This window comes from Agelaius tricolor, unplaced genomic scaffold (genome assembly GCF_023055355.1).
Source record: "Agelaius tricolor isolate 1412-34295 unplaced genomic scaffold, bAgeTri1.0.p SCAF_9, whole genome shotgun sequence".
In the NCBI taxonomy this organism is placed as follows: Eukaryota; Metazoa; Chordata; class Aves; order Passeriformes; family Icteridae; genus Agelaius; species Agelaius tricolor.
In genome coordinates, this window is record NW_027269269.1 from 23,000,038 (window position 1) to 23,017,409 (window position 17,372).

The window sequence follows — 17,372 nt, forward strand, 5'->3', positions numbered from 1 at the left end:
TGTAGGATACTTTTTTTTTGTAAAGAAAGGACTCACACTGAGATGGCAGCCACAGGACACCTAAATCTTTCAGAGAAAGAGAATTTATTGCTCCATTGTCAGGAGAAATGAACATCTTCCTGCCTCCCTTGGGCAGGATGACGCCGTTAGGATTATGAGAAAGAAGTTGACGATGACCAGACAGAATCCTGTGTTTGAATGGAATTTATGCATCATGTATGAGGTGTATGAATATGCAACAGGCTATTGTTTTTAAAGGTTAATCCTCTGTTAACGGGTGCCCTTTTTCAGGATTGTACTGCCAAGAAAAAGGTACCCGGACGTCCGTAACTCTTTGTTGCTATTGTCTCATATTGTCCTAATTTAAATTGTCCAATAATTTAAATTGTCCAAATTATTATTATCCTAATTATATTGCTAGTTTTATAACCATTTCTTACTATTAAACTTTTAAAATTTTAAAAACAAGTGATTGGCGTTTTTCACACATGGCTCTGCTACAAAAGCCACTATATTCCTAATTATCTGTTCATCCGTTGGTTCCAGTTATATTCAGCATCCTGTGTCTACTTTTATACTCCTTTATCTATTTTGCTAGTTAGTATTTAAGTTCTATTTAGCAGCTTCAAGGGGAACTGAAAACTTCTATTCTCTGTGTTGTCTGTCAGGAGTCTATCTCACTGGAGATACTACAGACACAATCCTGTACCGTGTGCTCTTGCACGATCCTGCTTGAGCGGGGAGGTTGGACCACTGTGGTCCCTTGCAACCCGACCGCTCCTGTGACTCATATTTGTTTTCTGAGCACTTGTAAGGAGACAGAAGAAGGGTGGGGGGAAAAAAGACAAGTTAAGACGGACGAGGTGAGGAGAGAACCTGCCCGGTCAGCACAGCTGCGTGACGATTGCTACGGAAATTACTCTTTCCACACTGGCAAGGGAAGCGGAAAGCGCTGCCGTGCCGGGGGCGGCGCTTCCCTCCCGGCTCCCGCAGCCATGGCGGCTCCCGGCAGGATGGTGCCGGTGCTGGAGGGGCTCTACGTGGGCGGCGCGGACTCCTGCTCGTCCCCGGCGGCGCTGTCGGCGGCGGGGGTGGTGGCGGTGCTGACGGTGGACGCGGAGGAGCCGCCGGCCGTGCCGGGGCTGCGGGCCATGCACGTCCGGGCGCGGGACGAGCCCGGCGCGGACCTGCTGAGCCGCTTGGACGAGTGCGCCGCGTTCCTGGGCGCGGCCCGGGCGGGCGGCGGCGCCGCGCTCGTCCGCTGGTGAGCCCGGGGCCGCGGCGGGGCCCGGCGCTGCCCGCGGCCGCGGCGCTGCCGCTGACGGGCCGCCCTTGCCTTGCAGCCACGCCGGGGTGAGCCGCAGCGTGGCCGTGGTCGCCGCCTACCTGATGAAGACGCAGGGGCTGGGCTGGCAGGAGGCGCTCGCCGCCGTGAGGGCCGCCAAGCCGGACGCGCAGTGAGTACCCGCCCGCGCCCCTCGGCCCGCCCGGCCCGGCCGGCGCCCCCCTCACCCCGCTCTGCTCTCGGCCCCGCCGCAGGGTGAACTCGGGCTTCCAGGCGCAGCTGAAGCTCTACGAGGCGATGGGGTGCGCCGTGGACACCAGCAGCGCGCTCTACAAGCGGTACCGGCTGGAGATGCTCAGCCAGAGGTTCTCCGGTGAGTGGGAGCAGCGCAGGTGCGCGGAGCAGAGTCGCAGCAGGGGAACGGGCTGGAACAGGCTGTCCCGGAATGAGCCCCGTCAGAGGGGCTGGACTTCGAGTGTGGCCCTCAAAGGAGCCGAGCCTGCACTTGGCCAGGGCAAGCATTCACCTTACACCAGCCCTAGAGAATCACAGCTCATCAGTGGGAGGGGGGGGGGGAAAATGTGCCTTTGGGAGATGCGTGGGAAATGAGATCTGTAAGGAGCTGCACTCTTTAGCAAAGTGTGAAAAATGGTAAAGGTCAGTTTGATATTTTTCGTGATTTTTACATCCCTGGCAAGGCAAACAGAATCCTCAGAAAATATGTCAATGTGATGAAAAAAATAACATGCAAAACTTGAGAAAAGTTGAAATGCAGGTAATGAAGTAAATTTTCCTCTTTTAATTTGGAAGAGATACATGTGCATCGGTGTAATTTTATAATAAAATAGTAATCCGTAGCTTTTCTTGCAAGATCTGAGTGCTGCATCACAGTACTGTTGCCCTCTATGTATCATTATCCTTAGCAGTTTGCAAGCTGACTTTGTCAAATTGTGCCATTTGCAAGCTGACTTTCTGTATTTTGGGCACTCAAACATTGGCACAACTGCTCAGAAACCTCCTCTACCATTACTTTCTGCTGAAGTAAGAACATAAAGCAAAATATCATTATTTCCATGGTTGAGGCCGTAGTCTAGATCCCAGTTCCTTGCATTAAGCAAATCCCAGTCTTAGGCATGGTGGGATGAGGCTCTTTTGTTTTTAGCTTAATCTATTGGAATTGGTGAGAGAGCAAATGAAAGGGAAGAAGGTGGCTCCTGCAGGCTGTGACTGGGGCAGAGACACACTCCTGTCTCATTCCCAGGAATGCAGCGTGGCTGAGCTGACCTGATTCACAACATGGTCCTGACCCCTCTGCAGAACCTCAAGACTTGCCCCGAGAAGTCTTTGCAGTTGATCCTACCACTATATGTCAAACTTTGAACACAGAGGTTCTCTACAGATGCAGGAAATGCAGGTACTTTATATATTGAAAAAATACGTACTTTTATGTATTTATAAAATGCTTTATAGTTCTCCTTAAAATGTCATTGTGAAATCTACTCAAGAGTAGCATAACCAGTGTGAATCAATGGGCATGTCATTGTTGTCAGGTCAGGGATGAGCTGTTGCCTAAGTTTCCATACTGTGTTTGCAAAAAAAAAAAAAAAGTCAAAACTACAAAATACAAAAGCTTTTGTTGCCTAATTTTCCATACTGTGTTTGCAAAAAAAAAAAAAGTCAAAACTACAAAATACAAAAGCTTTTGTTCCCTGGAGTGGTGCTTGTGAACCTTCTAGACTAATCAAAAACATGTATAATTTGTACTCCTGTTTAATTATTCAGAGTCAGGAGGCCCATATCCTTATTTTCTATTGTCTGTAGATTTGCCCAGTTAAAAAACCCATTTGTTTCACTTCTTTTTTCCCGTGTCCTGGAGGGCAGACGTGCTCTGTTCCGTAGCTCCAGCATTTTGTCCCACACGGAAGGAATGGGACCGACAGCCTTTGCCCACAAGAGGATAACAGAGTCTGCACGGCTTTCTGGGAATGGCCAGGAAAAGTGCACCTCATACTTCATCGAGCCTGTGCAGTGGATGGAACCGGCATTGCTCGGAGTAATGGAAGGACAGGTGAGATGGAGCATGTGCTTTTTAGTCTTTGGATTTTTGGTTTGCGTTTTTTTTTTTTTTTTTTTTTTTGCAAAGGCAGAATTGTGTTTCTTCCCCAAAGGAAAACCCCCACACAAGGTCCTAGGCCTCCCCAGCCTTTTTGATGTAAATTTCACAGCTTATGGGCAGATGCTTAAATGTAAAATACTCTTTCATAAGGAAACGAGCTGATGCACTGCTTGTGCTGACAACACCAGCCAGGATCTTGGAGAGGGTTTATCTGTTTCTATTATGAGAAAGATTTGTGGCACTTCAGAAGCCTGTCTCAGGCTGACCGAGTCCTTTGGACCCTGGTAAAACTGTCTTGGAATCCCACCAGGTCCCAGTGGCTGCATCTCCACACCCTTCCATCTGCCAGCACAGCTGCCTGCTACACCCCAGGGCTAAAGAGCCCTTCCAGTTTGGCTTTTTGGCCTGTCTCTAACTAAGTCCACATCAACACATGTCTTAGACTGAGTCCTGGGTCTTTCTTGCAGCTTCTGTGTCCCAAATGCTCGTCAAAGCTGGGCTCCTTCAGCTGGAGGGGGGACCAGTGTTCCTGTGGCCGCTGGGTGACACCGGCCTTCCAGATCCACAAAAGTCGAGTGGATGAAGTGAGGACATTGCCTGTTGGTAACTTCCAGACTGCCAAAACCTGAATTCATCGCTTCACTTCGTGGATTTCTTAACATCCACTGAGAAGTACTAGTCCATGGTTGCCCAGAAATGAGCTTATGACTTCCAACCCTTTGTGAGGTGGTGGAATTACTTGAACACCTTCAGCTTGATGTATCTTTTAATATATTCTATGAAATACCAGAACACTTTCTTCAAAGAGGTGTTAGAGAGTGATCAAATCTACAAAATTGGCCAAGTGTGATGTTTTTAGTGTATTCTTCATGTATGTGTTGCTGTTTACAGAAGGTCTCAACTCCTTATTCAAAAGGAGTTGCTGTGGCCAGTAGTGCTGCTCAGATTCTGATCCAAAGTGCCGTGCCCTCAAATGGTACAACTACAGTTGTTTTGCTTGCATGGCAGCAAGAGGCAAACTTACAGTTATACTTTTATTGTATTAAAGTAATGCTAAAAATACCTGCCCCAAGAGTATTTACTACTTGTAACTCATTCATGTAACGTGTGAGGAGATTGTGGAAGCTGTAATGGAATGGGAGAACTGACGTAGAGTCCATGCCAAATAACTGCTTGCAGTTTTGAAGAAATCCCTCAAGTGATGATGTAATTTTTTCTAAGCAAGCTGTCACCTTTTGTGATGGGCTGCTGTGTACACCACTGTTTAGCATAGGTTTAGTTTGACATAAAAAAAAAATAGGACAGATAAAACCTAATTTAAATCAATTTTATTTTCATTGACTTGAACAATTTTTTTTAATTTATTTTTTTTACACAATTTCCAGCAACGTACATTATGAAATATACAAGATAAAGTAGGTGGTGGGGTTCTGCCCATGTTGTAATTCCTCCCACAGCTGTGGAAGGAAGACTTGCAGGACACAGTGAACATCAGAATCTCAACACTGAAAACAGACACAAAACAAAAAGGACAAAAATATATATGAAACTTTGAACTGGTCACACTTCAGGGCCAGGTACAGCACAATAAATATTAGAACTGCATTATCTTAGACATCTTCTGTAAAGTTTATAACATCCTCTATTTAAAGAGATAAGAACATCTGGTTTCTAGCATGAAATGCTACATTGTACAGTGGTGAAGGGTACAAACGATGAGCCCAGCAGGGGCTTGGATGGTGGCTACTCATTCACACATGCTCGTTGATAAAATAAGCAGCATACACCAAAAGTTTAGTGAGCTGTAAACTTAAGCGTTCACTACCAGAATATCAGCTGGAGGAGCAGTTTCTTTTCGGGAGAACCAAAAATAGTCAATCCCTTTAAGTTACAGCTGGGCTCTCCCCTGACAAACAGTGGGTTGATACCATAATGGAAGTGGCAGCATTTGGTCCGTAGCACAAGATCCCTTTGCATCACTACTGTTCAAAGCTGGCGCCGGTGGAAATACTTCAGTGCAGAGTTAACGCTCACGCAGGCACAGTGTCACCAACAACAGGTGCTGTCTCAGGACTAACAAAGCTGTAGGTGGCAGCTGGAACCCAGCTGGGCATGGAATGCCACCTGACAAAATCGAGAGGGAGAGACTGGAGAGGATGCCAGCATCTCTCTCTCACACTCTGGAGCAATGGGATGAGTGCTGGGCTTGGGGAGTTTGACAGAAAGGCTGCGCTCTGCTCATTTCTCATCTCAGTCTAGTTTTACCAATAAAAAAAGCCCAAGAGGCAGCAGTTTCAGCTGCTTGACAGAGTGCTTCCAGAGCACAGAGCAGAAGACCAGAGCCACTGGTTTCTCTTGCATTGTAATCAACAAGGCAGGAGTAAATACATTTGTACTCGTCAACCTTCCCCCGTTCATCCCCTGCCCCCAGCTGAGCATCATACATTCCTCTTACACAACAACTGGGGACTTTCTGTGCCACCACCCAACAGGCCAGGTGAGCACAGGTGGAGGAAGAAGGCTAAGCATGTGCTTTCCTTTCCTTGGCATAACCTGGGCATTGCACTGGGGGCAACTGCACTGGCAGAGCACCACCAAGGAAGGACCACGCTGTGGTCAGCACGTGTGGCATCACTGTACCTTGCCAACCATGACCTGCAGTACATGGCAGCATCACAAGCTTCACAAAGTAAAGTAGCTGAGTGTCAGGAAAATTTATGGGATGAACGGGAGCCAAGAAGGTAAAATTCTGCTGGAAGCTGAGCACCTGTAGCTGTGATTTCAGCTGATGCTGAGTCCAACAGTCCTATCTGTATTAAGCAGGAAGATAAAATTGTATTTCTCCAGTGTACAAAATTATACCAGTCACTTGCATATGCTTATCTTCTAGTTAGTCCCTTCTTGAAGAGGACCAGAGCTACCACATTTCAGTACCAAAAGACTCAGCTGAGAGACTCAGAAATGATAGAGTAGTGAAGAATTTTTGGTTGTGTCAACATGTCATCAGAATATGGTCAAAAATTCTGTTTGAGAACAGGGAGTTCTATGTCTGATAGTCACTTAGCAAAGTGGCAGGTGTAAATGCCCTTCCCACTGCCAGCTCGCAATGTACTGCATGACTGCATGAAGACCTACACCTCCTCTGCCAGTGCAGCTCAACTGGTTACACCCCGAGGTGAAAGACTGGTTACCAGGAGAGCTGGGAGAGGAAAGCTGACATTTTTCCCACCCTAGAAGTGTACAACAGCATTTCCTCACTCAGCCAGGCCCATTCACACATCACTCACCAGACACACAAAGCAATGCCAAATACAAACTAAGAGGAATGTTTCTTGTAAAGACGCTCTCTGAGTATGAACAGGGGAAACACAGGGTTATTTATCAACTCAAGTACTGTTGCATCATTCTTGTAAGGTAGGGAAGCAGAGGAGCTGAGATGAGGAACTGAGAGGACAAACTGGAGTGGTCACAGAGGTCGAGTCTACTCTTCCAGATTTCGAAACGCATTCTGCATGTCCTCAAACAGCTGAGCATAGTCCGCCTTGATTTTTGTTTCACCATCTTTGACAGGGTCCTGAAAGAACACAGCAAGTAAACAGATCCATCAGGAAAAGCCCATGGTAATTAAGTCAGCCCTGGTTTGCCACTGCTGTAACCTCTTGACTCGGGATCAACACTTGCCAACTGCAGAGCAGGCACTGTAGCTCTGTCTTTGCATCCTGTCTGTCTCACCAACAGCCACAGGGTTTAAATCTCATTGTCTTCCCACATTAGTGAGCAGGCAGAATGGTTACTGGAAAGAGATTTTTTTTTTCATGAGCAGTGGTTACTGCACTGTAAAGCAACTGATTTGGAAAGCTATCAAAAACACTGAGGGTCTTGGTTAATACTGTGTGATTTAAGAGCTGCAGTGATTAATACCAGCTCCTATCCCCACACCAAATGCAGTGCATCCCCAGTAAGTGGAAGAATTACTCTGCAATTACTTAGAGGTTGTTTCATTCAAATTAAAATGTATTGTGTAATCATGAAAATCCCAAAAATTTCTTTGTACAGCTTCATTTTCTCAGAATATTTTTCATGAAAGACAAAGGCAAAAAATTTATCAGCTTTGCTCTGAGGCTGCAAGGCTTTCTCTGCAAGAAGCATTAACTGTCAGGCTGTGAAATCTGTTCAATGTCTTCACCATGCTCCTCTGAGTGCTAAGATCCTCTGGATCAGTGCAACTCTTGGTAAACACAGAGGCCTTACACGTGTGGATGCACTACTTCTTACATTGTCTCTCCAAAGTACCCAAACCCCAGGATGCAGGACATCTGAATCCTCACACCTGCCAGACTGTGCCCTGGGGAATACAATTTTCCTTTCATAACTATTAGAGGTCCAGCTCCACTTAACATATATTCACTCTCTGGGTTCCCATTTTCAGCCATGCTGTCCACTGCTCTGCTGTACTACGGGTGCCTGTTGGTGGGCCAGGGTTTGTAGGGAGTGTTTTAATTATTCTATCTACATCAGCAGCTCTCAAAGAAGCTCATGTCCCCAAGGGCATCTTGTTATGTTCTTGATGCTTTGAGAATATATACCAGGAACCCACGTACTGCAGAAACAAGCCAGTACCCTGCAGGAACAGAATACATTGGCATGGCAGAATATTTAATTCTACATGTATTTAATCTACTGCGACTTGTTCTCCAAAGATCTGCAGTATTGACTTATATGAGTTTTAACAGAATAAGCATTTCATTTCATAGAGGAGATCAGTCAGTATCACAGGTTACCATTGTCCTACCAGTAACTGCTACACCAGCACGCTCTGGATGAGTTTTATTAAAGCTGTACCCTAAAATGACAGCTACTGAAGTTACCCAGAGCAGGTGCTCCAATCCACTTGTTTTGTCTTAAGCCCGTGCTAAAGTTTCTCCTCCCTTCCTCTCCCCATTTTGAGCAGTCTCTTTTATATTAGAGACAGATATAAGCAGCCTGAAGTTTAAATCCAGGAGAAACTGAATGAAAGAAATGTTAACTGAGCTACTGTAAATAGAAGTTAAGGAAAGAAACACTCCTGCAATGATTTATGACATGTCCGATGTTTGGCTTCAGGCTGCTTCTCTCTGATAATAGTCTCCTTAGAACATGTTAAAATATTATTATAGAATTTTATCACAAAACCCCCAAAGCAAATTGGAAAAGATGCTTGTACTGTTACCATGACTATATGTAACATAAAAGAGAATGCTGAAGGTGGGGTTGCCAAGGCTGTGTGCAGTCAGCATCAGCTGACTGGATTTCTGCACTGACCTCTGCTCACAAAACAATTCTTTACTATCTTCAAAATGATGGCAAAGAGTCTCTGTTCACAGACCTTTATCAAAGCTCTTGGGTGTGTTTACTACTTAGTCAGTCTTCCAGAGGCCCTGGAAGCTCACAGGAAGCAGGATAACCCAATTCCTTACAACATACCTTGAACTTCATGGAGGTAAGTCTGTAGAGGATTTCACTCATGTTCTCTCGGATGATGGACCACGTGATCTTATTGTCACTCTGAGCTGTGGTTTCTACAGCACGGCGTGCCATGTCATAAAATGCAATCATGTTGGAAAGCATTCCCACTGTTTTATAGAAAGGGCAGAACCTGATGGAACAGAAGAGGACCTGTCAGGCATCTTGGAACAGTATCAGCATCCTTCCCTGACAAAAAGAGTGCTGCTTTACTCCAGGGATTTTTAATGTATACTGCCAAAGGAGAGGGGCTGCCTCAAACACATCCCACATTTTTAAATGGTCAAATTGCAGGGCAAGACAATTATCCTGAGGCTGAAGGAAGTTGAGGTTTCTGAAGCAGTACCCAAACATTCAGGCAAAACAGGAGTGAACAGGAACTGCTGCTCTACAAATCTCACATTTCAATCTGTGCCAATGCTAACAAGTAAAGGAAAACAATGAGCAGCCAACAGAATTCCTCCTTCCTGTTTTGTCCATCAAGGGAGCAGGCTTCCTCCTAACAGGCTGGGATGACAGCTCTGCGAGTTTCTTTGCCCACAGGAAAAGGAGTTTCTCTATGACAGGAGCACTTCATGCAGTTCCATTTTTAATGGGTAGGTGAGTCCCATAAAAGGCACCTCATTATTATTTATGTGCTACTTCCTGTGCTTCCTATAGCATACACACATACCTGTCCTAGTAACCTGATCAAAGGCACACTGTTACAAAATGATGGATGTTGACATTTCTAGTGATGAAGTACTTGAGACTTCCTGATCTACCTGGGCTGGGGAGTGAGATGAAGTACAAAAAGGCCCCTTGTCAGGCTGTTAAAACACAAGGATAGCATGGAAAGAAGAAAAGAAGAGTTCACTAGGGAGAAAGAGAGAGTAAGGGTTTTTTTTGATGGATCAAACTTACTCAAGAATTATGCAACAGTAACTGAAAGCAGATTCTTGCAGTTCCCTGTGTATTGATGGAATAAACAGGAAGACTTTGGATGTTGTCTATGAAAATAAAGCAGTCCTGTCCTCCTCCTCAGATATTCTACTGCAGAAACACTGGCTAACAGAACAATAGAGGAGGGTTCTGCAGGGTGCTGCTTTCAGAAGGGGTCTGCATGCCTTGCGTAAGACAATGTGAATGCACTGCTGAATGAGCTACCTAAGCACAGTTCTTCCACTTCTTTAGAGACAGTAACATGAATTTCTGCACTGGTCAGCTTCCATGTGAAATAACTGTATCAATCCAGACTGCACAGGACTAAGAGGGCAGAGTGGCCAGTCAGATCTCACCTGTCATAAGGCGTGTAACCATTCTGCTGCAAGAAGTCATCTTTGATCAGCTTGGCAACCTCCAAGGTAATTTTATCTGTTTCTGCCAAGGAAGCCTAGAAAAGTAAGGTAAACAGTTAGTTTAGTACTCAAGGTCATGAAGACACAGAATGTCCTGGCCAAGAACAGCTGTCTTTCAGTACCTGTCTTCCCACCCTCCTAAGACAGGATTAAGCAGAACTCTGTCTTTTGAGTATTTCTCACTCCCTGCTCTAGAATAGCTAATTTAACTGACTGCCAGATTAAGATGAGCCAAATACTCAGTAAGTCTGCTTTAGGTCTATCTGATGATAAAGGGAACTTCCTTCCCACTGTTTAAGACCATGGAAAAGCCACCAGACACTGAAAATGCACACGGCTTTGTTATGAGATACATTGAAACATCACCCTCCTACATAGAGAGAAATTCATTTTTACCTTCCTCAACCCTTATGGAAGAAAGACTAGATCTCAGCATGCTAGATCAAGAAGCAAGCTAAAGGATTTGGTACTAGTCTGCACCATTACCAATGTCCTTTTCCCACCTGGCATTCAAGAAAAGAAAATGATTTTATGAAAATTCCTCTCATACTCCACAGGAAAGGCACAACTGCTGCACACTACTGCTCTTGGCACCACTTGGCTCTTGGTTGCTCTTCTCCACCTTCATCATCCTTTTGCTAAAGGGGCCTGATTAAGCTTTAAGTAGCCCAACTTCCCTTCTAGACAGGAAATTTGGACCTTCTTTCATGAGGAGACTAACAGAATTCAGAATTCATTTCTAAAAAGAAAAAACTACACTGACTGTACTTCCATAATTACCCCTTTCTAAAGGTTTGTTGCAGTTGTTAGCCAAGCCCTGACAGAAAGGAACTGTCAAAGATAACATCTCTGAGAAAAAAATCACCGGTTCCAGTAATTCTATCGTGAGAACAATGCCTAGTCACAAGTACTGGCTTATGAATATCCCTTCCACCCCAAGGACCTCATCCTACCGTGCTTTGCAAACCACCCTTTTAGAAGATGGTTTTGTAAATAGAGAACTGCAGAAAGTCCTAAGACCCCACTTCCTTTTCTTCAAGGACACATCAAGAGAAGAGAGCTCTACTAGACAAGATGTGATGAAAGGTCTCGTCTTGGTGGGACTAGAACGTCAGTGAAGAGACAGAGCACCATGAGCAAACTTCCTCCGTGTAACTGTATTTAATACATGTTACTACACACTACTACAGCTCTGTAAATCATAATAGTTCATCTGAACATCACAGAATTAAAGTACTGTCAAGTATGTGCCAGGAACCTGCCAATTATCATATTTACAGTGCTAAGCTGAAACACAGTTTTCACTAGGTCCTTTCTGAGAGCTTTCAATTGAAATTTTCCTGTCCAAGTTTAGCTTTCTCTTCAAAACATTGAAGTGAAAAAAGGAAATTAAAGAATGCCTGCAAAATGGAGCCATATGTCACAGGTTTCCAAAAGAAAAAACAGATAATCACAAGTTCTTTAAAAAGCAGACTTCACATTGCTTCTACAGGCCAACTTGTAAATGCCAACACCTCTGTCCTGCAGCTGGCAACATGGTTTCTAATAAACTGTAACCCTTCAGACAACTTCAACAGTAAAGATGGGTTTGCATAATTCCTCTACGAAGACTGCTTCCAATGGAATAGTACTTCTAGTTGCAGCAAAGGGCATATCAGCAATAGAACTGAATAGAACACTGAAGCAAGTGAACTTTAAAGCAAGCAGTAGATGTCCCAATATCATTTACATGAGAAAAGCAGCACCAAGCCAAGGTTTAGCAAATCTGAAAAACTATTTCTCATTAGAAGTCAAACAACATGTAGGAAAGTTGGAATAAAGCACAGTTTGAGGTGAGAGAGTCTGACACCTCCCAATGATCTTCTGTGTGCAATGCAGTATCCATCAGGTCTACTCAAAGATATGGTCAAAAGCCTGCACTACCCGTAAGGAAATGGAGGATGGCTCAATGACACCACATCTGGTCACTCACCTTCCCAACAAGCTGCACAATCTCTGCAAGGTCCTCTTCCTCCTGCAGGATCTCTTTGGCCTTTGTCCTGAGAGGGACAAATTCTGTGAAATGTTTGTCGTAGTACTCGTCCAGGGCTCGCGTGTATTTGCTGTAGCTGATCAGCCAGTTCACAGATGGGAAGTGCTTGCGCTGGGCCAGCTTCTTATCCAGGCCCCAGAAAACCTGCCAGGAGCCAAAAAGGTCAATCAGCCTCTTCAAATCAAAAGTGAACTAAAATAATTGAAGGCAATTTAAAAAAATAGAGAGAGGAAGTCGAGCAAGTTGGAGTTAATGCAGCATAGCAAAGGTTTCACAAATGGAAGCCCGGGAGCCTGGTAACTATAGCAGTGACATTCAAATAACACTTCTCAAAAAATGATGCAACTTTTAAGCTGAGTTCAGATTTATTCAGCTTGAGACTGCTCATGAGGAGCACTTAGCCACAGCAATGTCAATATTGGAGTCTATGTAAAGCAGAGACAGAATAGATGTAACTGCTTTTCCCAAAACTGCAAACAGTTGCAAGACACTCCCAGTCAGCTTCACTGAGGATTTTTTGTGGTTTCAAAGCACCTATATTAAGAGTGGTCTGCTTTCCATCTCAGCTGGAACAGATACATTTGCAGTGCAGCTCAACGGGCAGCACTTAGAAAGGACACAGACATCCCTGAGCAGGCAGTGTTGGAAGGAATTGCTGTCTTCACTCCCTCTTCCAAAGGGATCTCAAACACATCAGTTTGAGAACATCTCACAAGGTCGCCTTTCACAGTGTTAGAACATTTTCCAAAACACCCTACAATGCTGCCTGTGTCAAATCAAAGCTCACCCCAGCCACTGGCACAAATGTGCTGAAGTACAACTATTTGGAGTCTAACAAAGTGGACAGAAGAGCTGCAACATTGTGAGACGTACCTGAACAATGCCCAGGGTAGCAGATGTGACAGGATCAGAGAAGTCACCACCTGGGGGAGAGACACTGAGCAGGAAAAGATAGGGAAAGGTTATCAGAGTGGCTTTCACAGTTCAAACTGAAGTACTGAACATATGACTGACTGCACAGCTCAGTGCAGAGAAACTAGAAAAGTCCACATGATTTCAACTAAATAACAGATTGCAATACGTTTACAGAAAGTGCTTGATGCATATCCACACAGGGGTAATATCAAGCATACCATGAAATAGTTACATCAGTGACTGATTGACAGTATTAAGGTGTAATTTCAGTCATGTTAGCTGCAGGTAGTAACTCCAGCTTGGATCATCAAACCTGTCTCAACTATAACAGATTCAGCAAGAGTGCTGATAGAACATCATGAATACACAGTGCAGTGATTTTACAGAAAACAATATGGCAATTTGGAATTATTTTTGATATTCACCTATACAGTAACTACTTCATTTGTGCTTGACACTCCAATACGTGCCTTCACAGAGATTAAAAAAAAAAAGTAGTCTTCCAATCTCAAAAGCAGAAAGCCCTTATGTATGTATGTTGTGAACAGAACTAAGCAGAGCAAAAAGTCAGTTCTGGGTGTTCTTGCATATGCCAGGGGCCCTCCTGAAAACAAAGGGAATCCACTTTATCCAGGATATGATACACAAACCTAGGAGAATCCCTGCAGACAACATGCTCCTCATCATCACAGCCTGAGATACACTGCTCCATGGAATTCAACTATATTTGAGCATAAGAGTCATGATTCATTATGCCTCCAAGTGCACACACTGCTGCTCTAACTGCCCCTTCTTTCCTGCTCTGAGCATGGTTTGAGATATTTTTCAGAGTGCCCTAATGACATTCTTCCCTGAGCCACTTGATCCAATTGGTGTGCCTGTGATCCCACAGAGCTACCTGTCTGCATTCATTCCTTCTGCCCCCACGCACAATTCAGCAGCAGTTCTGGGTGAACAGAGACTAAGCATCTACCTACTCACTCCCATATTTTTAAGTTCTGCAGCTGCACAGAGCAACGAGACCTTTTTGTCGGAAAAAAAAGGTACCGTGTCATGTTGCAGTGTGATGTCATGGTTTGCCTCAGTTTCCCAGTCCTTCCCCAGGTGCCAATCACCACTCCTTTCCCCCTCCCTTGCCCCCTGCTGAGTGCTGTCCGTCAATCTTGGCATTCCAGAAGGGCATCAAGTGATTGGCAGAGTTCAAAGGATGCCTCTCAGCCCTGGGGTCATTGGGCCATCCAGGTGTCATTTGACCCCTGAGACTTCCCCCCCCTTACCTGGTTGGTGGGATCCCTACCCCTTCCCTCTCCCTAGGGTTAAAAGACACAGCAACCACGCGGTTCGGGAGAGTTCTGTTAGAGCTATTGCTGGATTCAGAGGCCTGTGGGCCAGGAATAAAGCTCTGGATCAGACCCTCAAGCAGAACCCAACTCCTTTCCTTAAAGCTTCTCTGCCAGTGGTAAACCTGAGCTCCTGCATGCCTGGACTTGTCCCAAGTGCCCAGCTGCAGCACACTGCTAGCCAAAGGTATTTCTCAGGTGAAACCACCACAGCTGCTGCCTTTGGTCAAGCAGCAAGGGCCAGGACAGGCCCAGGCACGTTCCATCCGGCTATATTGGTATTTAATTCCAATAGTGTCATACAAAACAGGTGCAGAGGCAAAGCAAAGCAACACTCACGCTCCAACAATGCTGACGCTGCCTTCCCTCTCAGGATTCCCCAGACACTTCACTCTCCCGGCTCGCTCGTAGAAAGAGGCCAGCCGGGCACCGAGGTAGGCTGGATAACCACTGTCTGCAAACACCAACACACAGAGATTCAGTCAGAGGCTCCCAGTTTGAAGGGCTGCATGTACAAGCCTAGGCTGAGGAAAGACTACTCACCAGCTGGCATTTCAGCCAGTCGCCCTGAGATCTCCCTGAGGGCCTCAGCCCATCGGGAAGTGGAGTCTGCCATCATACTGACATGGTAGCCCATATCCCGGAAATACTCGGACAGGGTGATTCCTGTGACAAAGACAACAGCCTGCTGCAGGATACAGTGCAAAAAGGAATTCTATGCTTATATGTCATCATAAATATGTAAATAAACCAAATTATTTGATTTACATTTTGATGGAAACAGACAATGGAAGTTTCTCTTTCTTCCTGCTTATGTCCCTGCTGTCTTTTTTTTTTTTTTCTGTTTATTTCTTCTCACTCACCTCATTTTTGTTTATGGACCACTCAGATTCATCTTACATTCATGTGTATTTCTTTGAAGAGACACTGCAATGTCACTGATGATACTCTTTCCTCTCAGGATCTCTCGCTGGTCAGAGTGACCCCGAGATGGGTTAGAAAGTCTCTTTTCCCAACCCAGCAGTCAAAGGAGTCAGAACTCTTCATTTCTCGGTCTCAAGGTTGTTTATTTTATCTTATCTATAAAATTCTTCTTCCTGTCCTGCCGAGGTCCGCTCAAGAGGACAGTCAGAGGCACTTTGCCCGCCTCAGAGATGGTGTTATCTTTTTATACTAAAAACTATGTGTACAATATTTACAATTACTTTCCAATAACTATCACCCATGTTAGACAGTGAACTTCTACTCTAAACCAATCTAAAAGTGCCAACATCACAGGAGAAGATGGAGGCCAAGAAGAAAAAGGAGAAAGGCTCGACATGCCCAGATTCCTCCATCTTGCCCCCTGAACCCACATTCTAAAAGCTCCAAAAAATCTATTTTTCACCCTGTGATAAATTCACTATCATTCTACTTAAACTTTCGTGGCTTGTAATTCTTCATATAAGGTTGGTAATTATTTTTTCCAAGGGCTAAATCAAAGGCACAGGGATTTTGGGCGCTGTGCCAAGGTCTCTGAGCCCCCTGGGCAGGGGCTCAAGTCCTCCAGGGCAGCCAGAGGAATTTCCTGGGTTCCGACACTTTTCCTCACTGAAACCATGAACAAAGACTCTTCTAACTGTAAAATGTCTCCTTCCCTTTCAAACCACCAGAATACAAGAGTGAGAAAAAGATTGTGTTTTATCTGAATTATCTGACAACTGTTCATAAAAAAGAACTTTAAAAAAGCCTTTAAGAGGCTGCAAAGGAAATATTAGTCAACCAGCTCAGAGAATACTATCCCTGTCCATTAAGTAGCTGTACTTGTCAGCAAAAAGCTAGTCAAAACCTAAAGCTTACAGAATTAACACATGCAGAAAACCTACACAAGTCCTGGCACAGTAAATTCACCTTATAAACAAAATTTACTCAATATTCAGAAATGGCAATTATATGCAAGCAAGCCAGATTCAATTAAGATACTAAGACTTGGTGCAGGCAAAGTCTGAAAAGGTTTACTTCTGAAACTAAACTGGCTTCTTGATATGGTCATCTCAGGAATTGAATATACTAGAGCATGATGGCTTGTTTTATACACACAACTTTCTCTATCCTCTTGTAAATCTTACCAGTATAGATGGAGGCTTCTCTGGCAGCCACGGGCATGTTGGAAGTATTTGCTACTAGAGCTGTTCTCTTCATGATGCTTTCTACCTTGCCATCAACTTCCATTGTTAGCTAAAATGCAAGAAAAGGAAAAATACCCAAACTGTAACAGTAGCAAGATTTTTTTTTGTTAATTTTTTGCTGCTTGTTTTTTTTTTTTTTTTTTACTGTTTTACTTGCCTTGTATCAGGATACTCCCCTCAGCTACTCTACCAAGACCAAAGATGAGAGTCAAAATTTTAGGACATGTTGGTTTGTCTTTCAAACTGCACACAGCTTTATTTGTTAAGGTACGTGCTTCAGCCTCACCTCATCTTCTGCAACTGCCAAATCTCTGTAGATCCCATTCAAGTAAGTAATGACAAACCCACTGCACGAGGAAGCACATGGTCCTCTCTCAGATTTCCAGGCTGAAAGAGCTAAAAATTCTTAGCCTGCTGTCATAAGTCCATAAGGAATTAGAGAGCTTTTTTCCCCCATCTACAAGAATCCAAGTTAATATTTGACAACTGGTCATAAAACCACATTTTTAACCTCAGTGAAGCTTTACAAGTGCCTGGACAACAGAATGCACACCCTGATATTTGTGTAGAATTCCATTTATGAATACCTTGAGATTTGCCTTCTTCAGGGCTACCTCAGCTTGACTTTGACACTTTGTCACCAATCAACACACCCAAGCCTTTTAGCCCCTATTTCT

The 17,372-nt window shown here is 44.5% G+C and overlaps 2 protein-coding genes across 3 annotated transcripts in view; one reads left to right on the plus strand and one right to left on the minus strand.

The window, feature by feature from the left end:
- Positions 1-951: 951 nt before the first annotated feature.
- On the plus strand, positions 952-4,463 carry DUSP12 (dual specificity phosphatase 12). The gene is made up of 6 exons (XM_071433236.1): positions 952-1,264; positions 1,344-1,457; positions 1,540-1,658; positions 2,603-2,699; positions 3,167-3,353; positions 3,869-4,463. Exons 1-6 carry the CDS (start codon positions 996-998, stop codon positions 4,028-4,030), a joined length of 948 nt encoding a protein of 315 aa, XP_071289337.1. The 5' UTR covers positions 952-995; the 3' UTR covers positions 4,031-4,463.
- Positions 4,464-4,714: 251 nt separating this feature from the next.
- Positions 4,715-17,372, minus strand: part of ATP6V1A (ATPase H+ transporting V1 subunit A) — a 31,787-nt gene continuing 19,129 nt past the window's right edge. For both annotated transcript variants that reach the window (XM_071433233.1, XM_071433235.1), the window contains exons 8-15: positions 16,636-16,744; positions 15,071-15,193; positions 14,867-14,981; positions 13,146-13,209; positions 12,213-12,416; positions 10,181-10,275; positions 8,865-9,036; positions 4,715-6,975 (exon numbers count right to left, since the gene is read on the minus strand). In XM_071433233.1, the coding sequence (XP_071289334.1) occupies positions 6,883-6,975; positions 8,865-9,036; positions 10,181-10,275; positions 12,213-12,416; positions 13,146-13,209; positions 14,867-14,981; positions 15,071-15,193; positions 16,636-16,744 (975 nt within the window). In that variant the 3' untranslated portion in view covers positions 4,715-6,882. The remainder of the gene's footprint in view (positions 6,976-8,864; positions 9,037-10,180; positions 10,276-12,212; positions 12,417-13,145; positions 13,210-14,866; positions 14,982-15,070; positions 15,194-16,635; positions 16,745-17,372) is intronic.